This window comes from Notolabrus celidotus, chromosome 20, assembly GCF_009762535.1.
Source record: "Notolabrus celidotus isolate fNotCel1 chromosome 20, fNotCel1.pri, whole genome shotgun sequence".
In the NCBI taxonomy this organism is placed as follows: Eukaryota; Metazoa; Chordata; class Actinopteri; order Labriformes; family Labridae; genus Notolabrus; species Notolabrus celidotus.
Window position 1 is genome coordinate 5194988 of NC_048291.1, and position 13005 is coordinate 5207992.

The 13005-nt window shown below is 43.6% G+C and overlaps 1 protein-coding gene across 2 annotated transcripts in view; it reads right to left on the reverse strand.

Moving 5' to 3' along the window:
- tmem104 (transmembrane protein 104) overlaps window positions 1-13005 on the reverse strand; it is a 123465-nt gene that overhangs the window by 76560 nt on the left and 33900 nt on the right. For both annotated transcript variants that reach the window (XM_034711811.1, XM_034711810.1), the window contains exon 7: window positions 1314-1413. In XM_034711811.1, coding sequence (XP_034567702.1) covers window positions 1314-1413 — 100 coding nt within the window. The remainder of the gene's footprint in view (window positions 1-1313; window positions 1414-13005) is intronic.

The window sequence follows — 13005 nt, forward strand, 5'->3', positions numbered from 1 at the left end:
CAGCCATGTTTGTTTGTGTTTTTAACTTTCACTATGAGAATGTTTTGGTGAGGACCGGTTTTGAATCAGTCCCGATCATATGGTCGAGAATCAGCGGCACTCGTGCATGTGAGCCGGGGCGCGTCGTTTTGGAGGAGCTCCGAGGGAGGAGGGGAGGGGTTAGACGGAGTCATGAGGAAATGCTACATTCAAATTCATGCTGGTTTTCCGAGACTACCAACCCTAGCTCTAACACATTGACTAGATTTGAAACCTATCTGATCCAGTGCTGTGATGGATCCGAGACGGACCGGACACAGATCTGGTGGAATTTGGAATTTCTGCTGTAAAGATAGACATTTAACATTAGTGTTAATGGCGTTTCCTTAGCTTTTGGGGTCAGCCTCAAGTGGACACTTGAGGAACTGCATTTTTTAGTACTTTTACATTGGCTTTCTTTTTGAAAACCCAAGCTTGCATGTTTCATTCTCAAATTTCTAAGTGGCTCTGTAGTTAAATTATAACATTAATTTAGCAGTGGTTTATATAGCCTCCACGTTCAAATGCATGCCTTAAATATCCTCATGAAACAAATGGCACTGATTCACTTGACAAAGATGGAATCCATGAAGCGGGTCAAAGAAAACTCTCCACTAAGCCTATATTAACAATCAACCATTTTCAGACATGTATCTGATTGTGAAATGAGTCTCATTTAAAATGTTAAGCTACCAGGTTCATGCATTTATGCGAGAGAGGAAACTTGCTCTTTCTGAAATGACATCAAAGTCAACCTCTGTACGTTTATCATTTCTGACTCTAGAATCTGGAGTCAGAGGATTTTATTTGGATCAATAGTGTCAGTTTATGAAGGTCACTTAATACACTTTCTGCACAACTTTTTTGAAACTTTATATGCCACCACTCTGAGATCGTCTCACTAAAACAACACTAAAAAAAGGGAAGGGCTATTTCTGTGCTCCAGGATCTGAAGGGCAGAGTCAGTAACTATATGAAATACCTCATTCTCACCCCGTCTTGCCAAAGGACTTCCAATAAAAATCTATCTGGAAGCGAGTCAACACAGCACAGACGCCAAGAGCAACGGTAAGAGGTCAGCGTCTGTCACTGGAGCTTTATTGTCTTAATCTGGAGTTCAGGAGGTGACAGCAGGACCAAAGTGGGGGAGGCAGAGGACTCAATGAAATGAAGACAGAGGGACTCTGTCTTGCCAAAATGGAAAGTGGCGAATGCTCTTCAAAGAGGACGTCCATAAAAACCATCTATTTGTGAGTTTAATTTCACACTAAAGAACAGTTTTGATGAAGTCTTACCAGGCGACCTCCATCAAAGAGATTGGCACAGCTGCGGCGTAGATGGCCAGGTCTCCGTACAGATAGACGATGATGCAGATGTAGAACATGTTGACGCCAACTGAAAGACAAGAAGTGAAAAGATCAAGATTTGAATAACTTATAATAACTAAAAATCCACAGATCCTTTTTAATTATAGACCTAATTTCACTTTTCAGGTATAATGGATTACAAGTGATGGCTGTAGTGGCTGCAACATAAGCTGTTTTTCCAATTACTGATCTGGGAACCTTACTGGCAAAAACCTAGAGCTTATTACTTATGAGTAAGATGTTTTTTGAAGCCTTGACAACCACAACGTCTCATTCTTCAACGCAACCAGACTCCATTGATAAAAACACAGATTTTACCTCACAGATCAGGGGACTTTCAGGTCTGTTGATGCCTTTGATGGGTTCTGTTTTGCATCTCAAATGTTGTGGTGTATCTTCAGCAAACAATCAAGGTACCAGCGTCCTACAATAACACCAACGCACTTACAAAATTGAGGCAGCAATAGGACCTCAACTCCTGTTATTTGCAAGGTAAAATTACAGTTTTTGTCCATGAAGTCTGGTGGCTTAAAGGGTAACTAAACCCCCAAGTTTCAAGGAATTGCATCTACCCCGGAGTTTTAAAAAAAATGCCTTCAGAACATCAGAGTATCTACTTGGACAGGACGGGGTGTGTCATCATACAGTGACGCACAGATATCAGCTGAGTGGAGCTAAGAGCTCCAGCCCAGAATATTTCCCAGAGAGAGAAAATTGACAAACTCTTGAGGTATTCTCTCTGTAAAGTTGTCAAACTCTTGTGTAATGATCTGAGCCTGTCAGGGGGAAACAGGCGCTTTTAGTAGACGTACTTTGATCAGCTGATTTTCCCCCATGATTGCACTACAGCCTGCTTTGTAGCTGCCAGGTAAAGCAGCGGACGCAAGCAAACCTATAACTTTTTGTACTTGTGCTTCATTAAGTCCCAAATATGTTCTATAATGCTCAGGTTCGAAGACAAAAGAAAAGTTCTTTAAGTAAAATTAGTTCAAGCTCATGAGAAGCAACACATTTTTCTTCTTCACCAGCCGTCCAACACCTCACCCCAAATAATATTTATGATGGACTGTGTGTGTCAAACTAAACCACTATGTTACCATCTCTATTAAAATGCACTCTCATCCACACCTCCTCCACTTCATCCCTCCATCCCTTTTCTGGGACAGCAGCCTGTGCAGCACAGGCACATCTTATTGGTCCAATGAAAAGTATTAATAGCATTAATTAAAAAGTTAATCAGTCCATGAAGGAAAATTTTCCTCATCAGCCTTTACTCTTCACGGGGACAAGCTCTTCAACATCTTCCTTTTTTATTTTCATACACTCGCTGGACTGGCAGGCTTGACCCGGTCTGGCCCTGGCCGCCTTTGCCAAGACAAGATCGAGAGCTTTAACCGGCAGACGGATCATCCCAGTGCACCACACATCCATCACGCTGTTGAATTCTCAGAGGGAGGTTCAAGCGTCCGACTGGACTCCTCAGCTAATACATTACTGACGAGGAAATTAGAGCGTGGAGTCCATTAAAAAGGAATAAAACAAGACAGATTTACAGCCTCGCAGGGCAGACTGGTTCTTTCATGAATTAAAGGGTTGAGGTAGCCGATCAAACAGTTAAACTAAGCTGGACTGGATGTGGACTTTGTGGACACATCCATGGATAGTGGGACCAGCTACATTGGCCGACATATTCAAGAGACATTGGAGGGATTAATCCCTGTAACATCTTCCACATGTAGGGCCAAATGTCTCCTGGTAAAGCTGTGGGGTTTGAACAGGAAGCTCCCCACCATGATTACGCTCAGTAGCAGGAGTACAAGGCCCCTTCTTTGCACATAATTTGGGCCCAAAGGCCAGAACCAGTTGAAGTATTTAAATAAGGGGGTTAGATTGAAGTGGTTTCCTCCCTCTTGCTGGTTTTGGTGAAGTTGGCGTAACACAATCATGTCATCATTTGTTATAGGTTTTGTCTTTCTTAGTCCCAGGCAGGCAAGATTTTGCATGACAGATCGACCTTCACATCCATAATATACATCCATCCATCCATCCATTATCTTGACCACTCCTGTTTGGAGTCACAGGGGGCTGGAGCAAATCCCAGCTGACTTCGGGCAGAATGCAGGGTACACCCTGGACAACCAGCAACCATTCATGGTAATGGTAAATGGTAAATGGACTTGTACTTATGTAGCGCTTTTCCAGTCTTTCTGACCACTCAAAGCGCTTTTACACTACGTCACATTCACTCATTCATACCCATTCACTCACTAATGGTAGAGGCTGCTATGTAGTGAGGGGCCATCAGTATTAGTTGATCTCCTTTGTTCACATTCACACACCTCTGAACAACAGAGTGAGCAATTTGGGGTTCAGCGTCTTGCTAAAAGACACTTTGGCATGAACACACTTCGGGCAATTTAGAGTCACCAATTAACATGTTGAGCATGTTTTTGGGCTGTTGGAGGAAGCCGGAGTACCCGAAGAGAACCCATGCATGCACGGTGAAAACATGCAAACTCGACCAGGGACTCGAACCAGGAACCTTCTCGCTGTGAGGCAACAGCGCTACCCACTGCACCACCTTGCAAAGCCACTAATTCAAAGCAAAGCATCAAATGCAGTATGTGAAGTGTCTAAATTAGGGTTACATATAGTCAGCCTATTTGATCAGACCGTCTCAGCTCACTTAGGCCGTGCAAGCTACGAAGGCCACAAAGGTTGCAGCCCCTGGATTTGGACACAGCTTTATGGTTCTTCCAAATTTAGCATAAAATGATTCAGTCTTTCCACCTTCTTCCCTCACAGACTGTCAGCGTGAAATTAAATCCTGGTTCTATCATCACTTTCTCAAACTCAACAGCAATAAAACAGAGATTCATCTCATTGGTTCCAAATCCACTCTAGATAAAACTAACAGCTTCACTCTAACTATCGACAACTCCACAGTCCCTCTCTCCTCCAAAGTCAAGAGTCTGGGTGTCATCATGGACAGTACACTCTCCTTCAAAGCCCACATCAACACCTGGTCTGGTCTGCTTATTTTCACCTGTGCAATATCAACTACCTCCACCCGTCCCTCACACTTAACAACACCGCTTATCTCGTCAATTCCCAGGTCACCTCCCGTATTGACTATTGCAACTCCCTTCTCTTCAGTTTTCCCCACAAAGTTCTCCATAAACTTCAACTGGTCCAGAATTCAGATGCCCGGATCATAACCAGAACCCCTTCCATGTCTTACAACAACTCCACTGGCTGCCCGTCAAATACTACATAGACTTTAAAGGTGACATATCATGCAAAATTGACTTTTTTTTTTAATGGTTCTCTACCTGAAATATGTGTCCCTGGCTACGAACCCCCCGAGAATGAAAAAAATCCATTCTGCCCCTGTTCTGATTTCTACACCTTTCTGTAAATGTGTGTGAAACGAGCCGTTTCAGACTTCAGTGTTTTTGTTACGTAACAACAATATCCGGTCTGTCACGGAGTCTGAGCTCGGAGCTTGTTCAGCCCATAGACTGTATAAAATAATACTGAATCCCCCCTCCGTTTTTCATTACCTGCACAAATGTGTGCTAACAAGGAGCTTAGGAAGGAGGCATGCTAGTTGTAGGCTGTCTTAATAAACACAAAGGTCGGTTTTACTCCCCACGTCTGCAGATTTGAAGATCTAGTGGATGATTTTTATTTGTCATGGAAAAGTGCTAGCGCTAATTAGCAGAGCCACATAGCTACATGTTCATAGCTGTAGCTGTAGCTGTAGCTGTGTACCAAGACACACTGACAAATAAAACAACAAGAAACACTAAATCTGTGACCAATCCTTCAGAAAGGTCCCGCTGCCTTTCTGGTAGAGGTCGGTTTTACTCCCCACGTCTGCAGATTTGAAGATCTAGTGGATGATTTTTATCTATCATGGATAAGTGCTAGCGCTAGTTAGCATAGCCACATAGCTACATGTTCGTAGCTGTGTATCAATACACACGTTGACATACTGACAAATAAAACAACAAGAAACACTAAATCTGTGACCAATCCTTCAGAAAGGTCCTGCTACAGGCGCCTCTCCGTCAGGATCAGATTCTGGATCAGATTCAGAGGGTTGAAGTAACGTGATCTCTGAGCAGCCGTGTATATTCAGCCAACATGTAAACATTAGATCAACGTGCCAGAGAGCCGAGGGCACATCCACTTCCTGAGGGGGCGTGGTCAGAGAGAAAACAGAGTGTTCTGAGGAGGACTGATGAAGAGGGATTTTCAGGCAGACCAAAATCTGATTTCAAAGTGTTTTTTGAGCATAAATGTTAAAGACATGTTTTGGGGACCTCTTAGACCAATATATATTGATGAAAAAAGCGTGATATGTCACCTTTAAGATCCTTCTACTCACATTCAAAGCTCTCCATAACCTCCATAGCTCTCTGATCTCCTTCAAACATACACACCTACCTGCACTCTCAGATCCTCTTCCTCCATGCTCCTCACTTAACCCCATGCTCGCCTAACCACCATGGGATCTCGAGCTTTCAGCCGTGCAGCCCCTAATCTCTGGAACTCTAACTAACCATCCGTAACTCAGACTCCCTTTTTCATTGAATTTCACCCTTCCATTCATTGTGTTCTTTTCATATTGTCCATCTTCTTCTTCCGCTTATCCGGGTCCGGGTTGCGGGGGCAGCAGTCTCAGCAGGGAAGCCCAGACACTCCTCTCCCCGGCCACTTCCACCAGCTCTTCTGGGAGGATACCGAGGCGCTCCCAGGCCAGCTGAGAGACATAGTCTCGCCAGCGTGTCCTGGGCCTTCCCCGTGGCCTCCTCCCAGTCGGACATGCCCGAAACACCTCCCCAGGGAGACGCCCGGGAAGCATCCTAACCAGATGCCCGAACCACCTCATCTGGCTCCTCTCGATCCGGAGGAGCAGCGGCTCTACTTTGAGCCTCTCCCGGATGTCTGAGCTCCTGACCCTTTTCATATTGTGTTTTTATTTTTGTTGCATTTGTAAGGTGACCTTGCGTGTCCTGAAAGGCTCCCCTAAATAAAATGTATTATTATTATGAACAATGACAGGACGGGCGGTGTTCAGGATTGATTTTGGGATGGTTCAACTTTATTCTGTTCCATCAAGTGCAGCGGCATGCATCTTAAACCTCCAAATCTGGGGCTTCTTTCCATGCGACTCGAATGCAAAGCACAGTATGGGGTGCTCTGTAGTGAAGTGAATGATGAAATACCGGTCAGACTTCAGAAGTATGATGTAATACGATATTGAATATAGTCCAGGTTCATAAATGGAGCAGCTCATGGATTACGTTAAGGAAGAAAAGGGAATATTAATTCTTTCTCAATGTTCTGTCTCGCATCGTCTGCTGAAGAACCAAATCCCCTTACAGCTGCACGTCTCCTGTGGCACAAAGCTGGACCAGCGTTATTAGCGTCCCAGCGGCGGATAGCGAGAACGGAACATACTGTACTCTGTCGCCGCTGTCAGCGATAGCTCGGGCGAAGCTCTCTGCAGGACCACAGGGATGCAGGCCTTCACGGCACTGTAACTAATATTTCCCAATTACTCCGAGCCACGGGTGAAAAAGCCGGCAACACGGGTCCTTTAAGCATGAGCCCAGTCTTTCATGTAGATGTGAAACGCATCACCATTCATCATCACTGTGCGTCTGACTGACAGCAGACCTGACAACCTCCTCTGAGTGCAGCCGGAGAATAGAGCAGACACTGTTTAGTAAAGAGCATAACACGAGGAGGCACTCTGTTACCTTACAGGAGTTTTACAGGGAGGGATTTGATTTAGTAATGTTCACTTTGAAATAAAAACAAGGACGGTGAGTCAATCTGTGAATTTCACCTCATTTATCTGTCTCTCCTTAGATCTGGATTCTCACTCCTTCTGGGAGGACAAGGGTGAAAATTTGATGAACTATGATTACAGACTTTCACAAATCAAATCTAAAATGAGCGAGCCCGAAGGCGAAGACACCATTAACAGTACGTCTCTAAAAATAAGTAAATAGGACAGAGTGGAGAGAGACATGGACAATTTATGTAAACCTGTCTGACATGACCTCTCTGTGTTTCAGGAATTCAACTAGAGACTTTGCCAGTACAATTAAGACTGAAAAATCAACGAGAATACATCTATGAGTTGAGTTGGGTGTGTTGAGATCACTAAACAATTAAACATCATCACCCTGTCTATCTAATTACCAGTATTTTTTATATTATAGGCCTGAAATGCCCGTCATACACTACCAGTCAAAGTTTGGAGACACCTTCTCATTCAAGGGTTTGTATTCATTGTAATTATTTGAAACACTGTAGATTAATACCAAATACATCACAACTATGCAAGAACATATATGGAATTATTTAATGAACAAAAAAGTGTTAAACAAAGCAGAATATGTTTTATATTTTAAATTCTGTAAAGTAACCTCCTTTTTCCTTCATGACAGCTTTGCACACTCTTGGTATTCTCTCAAGTCTGCTTCATGAAGTGGTCTCCTGGAATGGTTTCTAACTAACATGAGCCTTGTCAAGAGTTCATTTGTAGAATGACTTGCCTTCTTAATGTATTTGAGACCATCAGTTGTGTTGTTCAGAGGTAGGGTTAGTACACAATGGATAGCTCTATTTGTCTACTGTTGTAATCCAGATTATGGCAAAACCAGATTATTTCATAGTTTTGATTGAAATCGAAAATAATTTTAAAATTCTGCACCGGTTTTATTGAACCTGAAGTAGGCTCCTTAGACTAGGCTTAAAGCTGGGGTTGGTAGTCTCAGAAAACTAGCATGAATTTGAATGTAGCATTTCCTCATGACTCCATCTAACCCCTCCCCTCCTTCCTCGGAGCTCCTCCAAAACGACGCCCCCCCCCCCCACTCACATGCACGAGCGCCGCTGACTTGCGACCATATGATGGTGACTGATTCAAAACTGGTCCTCACCAAAATATTATCATAGTGAAAGTTAAAAACACAAACAAACATGGCTGCTGTTAGTACTCACAACTGTCATTCTAGCATTATCCAGTTGTACCAGTGACACGATATCAGGAGAAAAGTTATAACACATATAATACTGTAACAGCTCTACTGTTTGTTAAACATGCTCAGTGTAGATGTTCTTAATTCCTACAGTGTTGACAGTCAGTGAAGGCATCAGGAGAGGTGTAGAGTGTGCGAGCTGGAGAGAGGAGAGACAAGAGGAGAAGTTCTTCATTCATTCAAACATTGATTGTTGTTTTGTTGGTTGGCGTGATCACGGCCGACAGTGACCGGTTATTAAAACTCAACGTGTTCACGTTGGGACAGGCCCGAGGTCGAGCGAGAGGGGCAGTAAATAGAGTCAGGGGAAGCAGCGGCAGGAGACGGGGACTCAGAGTACACGCCGGGGAAATGTACGCGCAGGAGGCAGGCAGAACGGCAGGACGGGATTTGAATGGTTTAAAATTTTGGCACCTAAAAAACGGTGATTGGTTGGTGTTTTCCCAGGTTTACTCCGGCTGTAGATAGCAGCTTTTCTTCGCTCTTTTTTAAGAACACATTATGTATTGATTGCCATCAGGACATAAAGATCATTTTAACCAGTATAACAAAAAGTGTATCTAAATCTGATTACCAACCCCAGCTTTAAAGGATTCGCCTACTTGCTGGAAGTGTGGCGTAGGTGAAGGAACCCTGGTGTATGTACTTGGATCATGCCCCATGATTAATCAGTACTGGAGGAAGATTCATTGTTATATTGTTGGTGTTGTAAAACTGCAATTTGTACCGTGTCCTAAGATCTACATTTTAAGATATTTTACAGTGTTATCTGCTTTTTCAAAACCACTGATCGAATGGTTACAAACTGCTATTATGACATGACAACCGATTATCCTCAGGAATTGGAAGACCCTGGGAGAACCTCCTTTTCTGAACTGGTTGACTGAACTGGGAACAGTAGCTGCATATGACAGGATGTTTTATAGGATGCAGGGCAGAACAGAAAAATATCTTCTGAAGTGGGGCGTGTATCTTGATGGGATTAACAGGCCAGAATGAAGATCAAGTGTGAAAATTAGAAATGGTTTTGTTTTTTTAATTTTTATGTCAATTGGATCTTATTATGTTTTTGTTCCTTTATATGCTAAGCCACTGTAGAAGATAGCACCTGCTGAACCCTCTTGGTTAAGGTTTTGTGTGTGGGTGGGGGGTATGGATTATTTGTAACAAACAGATGTGTGTCATATATAACCGCTGTTTTGTTTTTGTAAAATAAAAATTGAAAGTCATAAAAAAAGAACTGCACAGAAATTGAAAATAATTTAAAGAAATAAAAACCATTGAATAAGAAGGTGTGTCCCAACTTTTGACTGATAGTGTACAACTAAAAGATTGGCATCATAAATTGCGAAGATAATCTGAATTGATTTCCTATTTTTGATTCATTCCATTTAGTCTTCTGGCTTTGAGCACAGATGACCTAACTGGGAAGATGGAGAACTGAGTCCCACTAAATTACCAGAAGTATCAACATCATCTGGTTTTACTTCTGTAAAAACATACAAACAAAGCTTAAACCAAGAGGCGAGTTCCCTGAAAATCCAGAGTCACAAAATCAGATCTGTTTCGGCTCCGTTCACACACAAGCTCTGGATCATTTCCAGAAAATGTCAGGCCATTCAGCTCCTAAAAATTCCAGGAATGGAGACAGTTTGTGAGATAATACCACTACAACATGTAGACACAGATAACTGAAGTGAGCAGTGAAGCAGAGCGCAGCATCAACACCCTCACACTCGCTCACCCGGGATGTTCAAGGCTATTACCTGCAGCCCTCACACATCAGCTCACCCTCGCTTCATACAAGCTTTTAACTACAGTATGTCTCTGGGAGGAAAAACTCCAGATAAAGTCAAAGTGGGTGGATATGGAGATGTGTGTTCACACACATATTTACCACCTGGAAAATGTCTGGAGTGCATTTATGAAAGGTGTTTCACTCTCTCTCTCTAACTCGCCGCTCTGATCATCAGTAAACAAAGACGAGGTCTGAGAGGACTGAACAAAGTTTAAGTTAAAACACCGGACCTCACTCACTTTCACTTTCAGTAACAAATAAAGCTTTCATGGAGTGAGCTCCTCGCCTTGGACTCCACTTGTCATATCGATCTGCCGGCTTGATCACAGCCGGCTGTTACAACCCTGAAATTAAAGTGCATCTCTTACAAAGGCGACACGGGAAACTGTTGTAGCTCTTGTTCATTGAAAATGATTGGGCTGCAGGCTTTAACAAACACGTCCATTTATCTTCCCCGTGGTTTGAGCAGTCCCGGTTTTCATTTTCATTTGCTCTCAGCGCTCAGGTCTGACATTTAAGTAAAAGCCATTGAGGTGTTAAAAATTGATGTGGCCATGTTTGGCTCTCATTAAAGTCCACAGGGTGAGTTATTATTCATAGCTATGGTCCTACATATATCAGATTAAGGATCTCTAACAAATAAAGTCAAATTGAATTGAAAGTTAAGGTACTTTATTAATCTTCACTTGTGTTCTTTCTTTTGATCATGCTACATACACACTTAGTTTGATACACATGCAATCATGCACAAACATGCTATTGACAATGAGCAATGTCAGAGTGTGGAAGCTGCCACCAGCGCCACCCGACCCTTCCTCAGCAGTGCCCAGGCCAAACTTTGTCCACTCTGGGACTTGAACCGGTGACCCCCAATTCCCAAGCCAAGTCCCTATGGACTGAGCCACTGACGCCCCAGAAGAGAACAAACTGAAGAGAAAGGTGGACAACATGGATGTGGTCTCAGTGACATCTGAAAAGAGGTCGCCATATTGGAAATGCTCACTCAATCTAACTTTTGGTCAACCTAGAAAGGCACGGGGGCGCTGGTGGCCCCTAAGGTCCTCTGTTTCCGGCCCTGCTACGATCTCTGTTTACATTTCGGTACAGGAGCTACGCGGACCTCCGGCATAGCCTACGCCGTCAATTCGACACAGAAGTATAAATCAGGCTTTAGAAACACAAAACATTTGGAGCTCCCCCTACTTGCTGGCTGCGGTACAGGTCATAAAGTCCACCTTATCCATGTTAACAGATGAGACATGAGTCAAACTGCAGAATCAAAACACAGGTCACAGAAACGTATCTAATTGTGGCTCCTGCATTGCTCTGTGCACCAAGTCAGCAGAGTTGGAGGAATGACATAAAAGTCACTAGGCACAAGGATCTCTTCTGTACTGAGCTGAGGGCTCTCTACTGTTTTTTCGGTGAGTCAAATATGTGTTTAAGTTAGCAGAAGGGGCAGTTCATCCAAACTGCAGCTCCAACAGTCAATCTCTGTGCAGACTCTGGCTCTAATAAAGTCATCAGCACGGTACAGCATGTCTGCATCAATCACAGGAGGTATTTTGGCTTCACTTTTGCACAACAGTGGGAGGTAGAAACTCGTCCTCCAGCTTCGCCCACCTTAACACCGCATCACATCACCGAGGGAGAGCTGATCCAAGATGCTGATGCAAGAACGAGGCTCTGTGAGTCCCTCTCTCAGTGACTTTAGCCAAAGTCGTCTCCTAATCAACTTTCGAATCATCAACGTGAAGGTTGTAGTCACACCTTTCCTCAGCGGTGCAGATAAACCGGCCCCCATCAACATTCCTGTCAGCGGCTGCAGGTCAGCCTGATGCGATACCCATGGCCTTATTCCAAGCCTGCTGTCGCTGCCATGTCAATTTAAGTCCAGGAGGAAGTCAGACGCCCTCTAAGAGTGCCTCTTCAACAGCGGGAGAGAAACCTTTTAATTGCTCGTGAAAAGGTGCAGGACAGAAAGACAAAGCGCAGCACGCCTCTGGTTTATGATCTGTGAGGAGTGTGAGGGTGTGTTAAACAGTTTTAACACCCTTTAATGTGATGCACTCTTCCTTGTTATTCAGCTTAAAAAAGAGCTGAGCACCTGGTTAGTTTGCCAGTTTGAGTTTTATTCCGCACTACCGTACATCCTGAGGATGAAGCACTGCTGGTTTTCAAATGTCGATACCTGACCCTTCACACCCATAATTCTTTGCACTATAAGGTTGTTTCCTGGATTGGTTTGAATTGATTTGTATGTTTTAACAAGCTGCACACAGATATTACCTTTGGGAGGGAACTAGATTTACATTTTTAGGCATTATGGATTAATAGTCAACACTCTAGATGAATTCTGAGAAGGGAGGGAGGGGTCATAGGACTTTTTGGGGGGTGTTCGTCAATTACCCGACTGAAAAATGTGACATCTTGTAATACTGTGGCAGCATCCAATCCTTGCAAGATGACACTGATGATTAGATTAGATGACATGGACAATCGGGGCTCTTTTGACATGAAGAAAAAGGGGCCTTGAAAACTGCAACCTCCAGGCGAGGACCAAAACCCAGGTCTATAAAGCAGTAGCTCCGTCCACTCTGCTTTAACGGACAAATTTCACCAGATCTGGATCTGATAGGTTTCTATTCTAGTCGATGTGTTAACTTCTGCTGGATCCGTTCCAGCTGAGTCTCAGATCCGGCAGGTCGGAGCTCACCGGATCAGAGACACAAGACTTGTATATCTGCTGGATGCCGGAGCA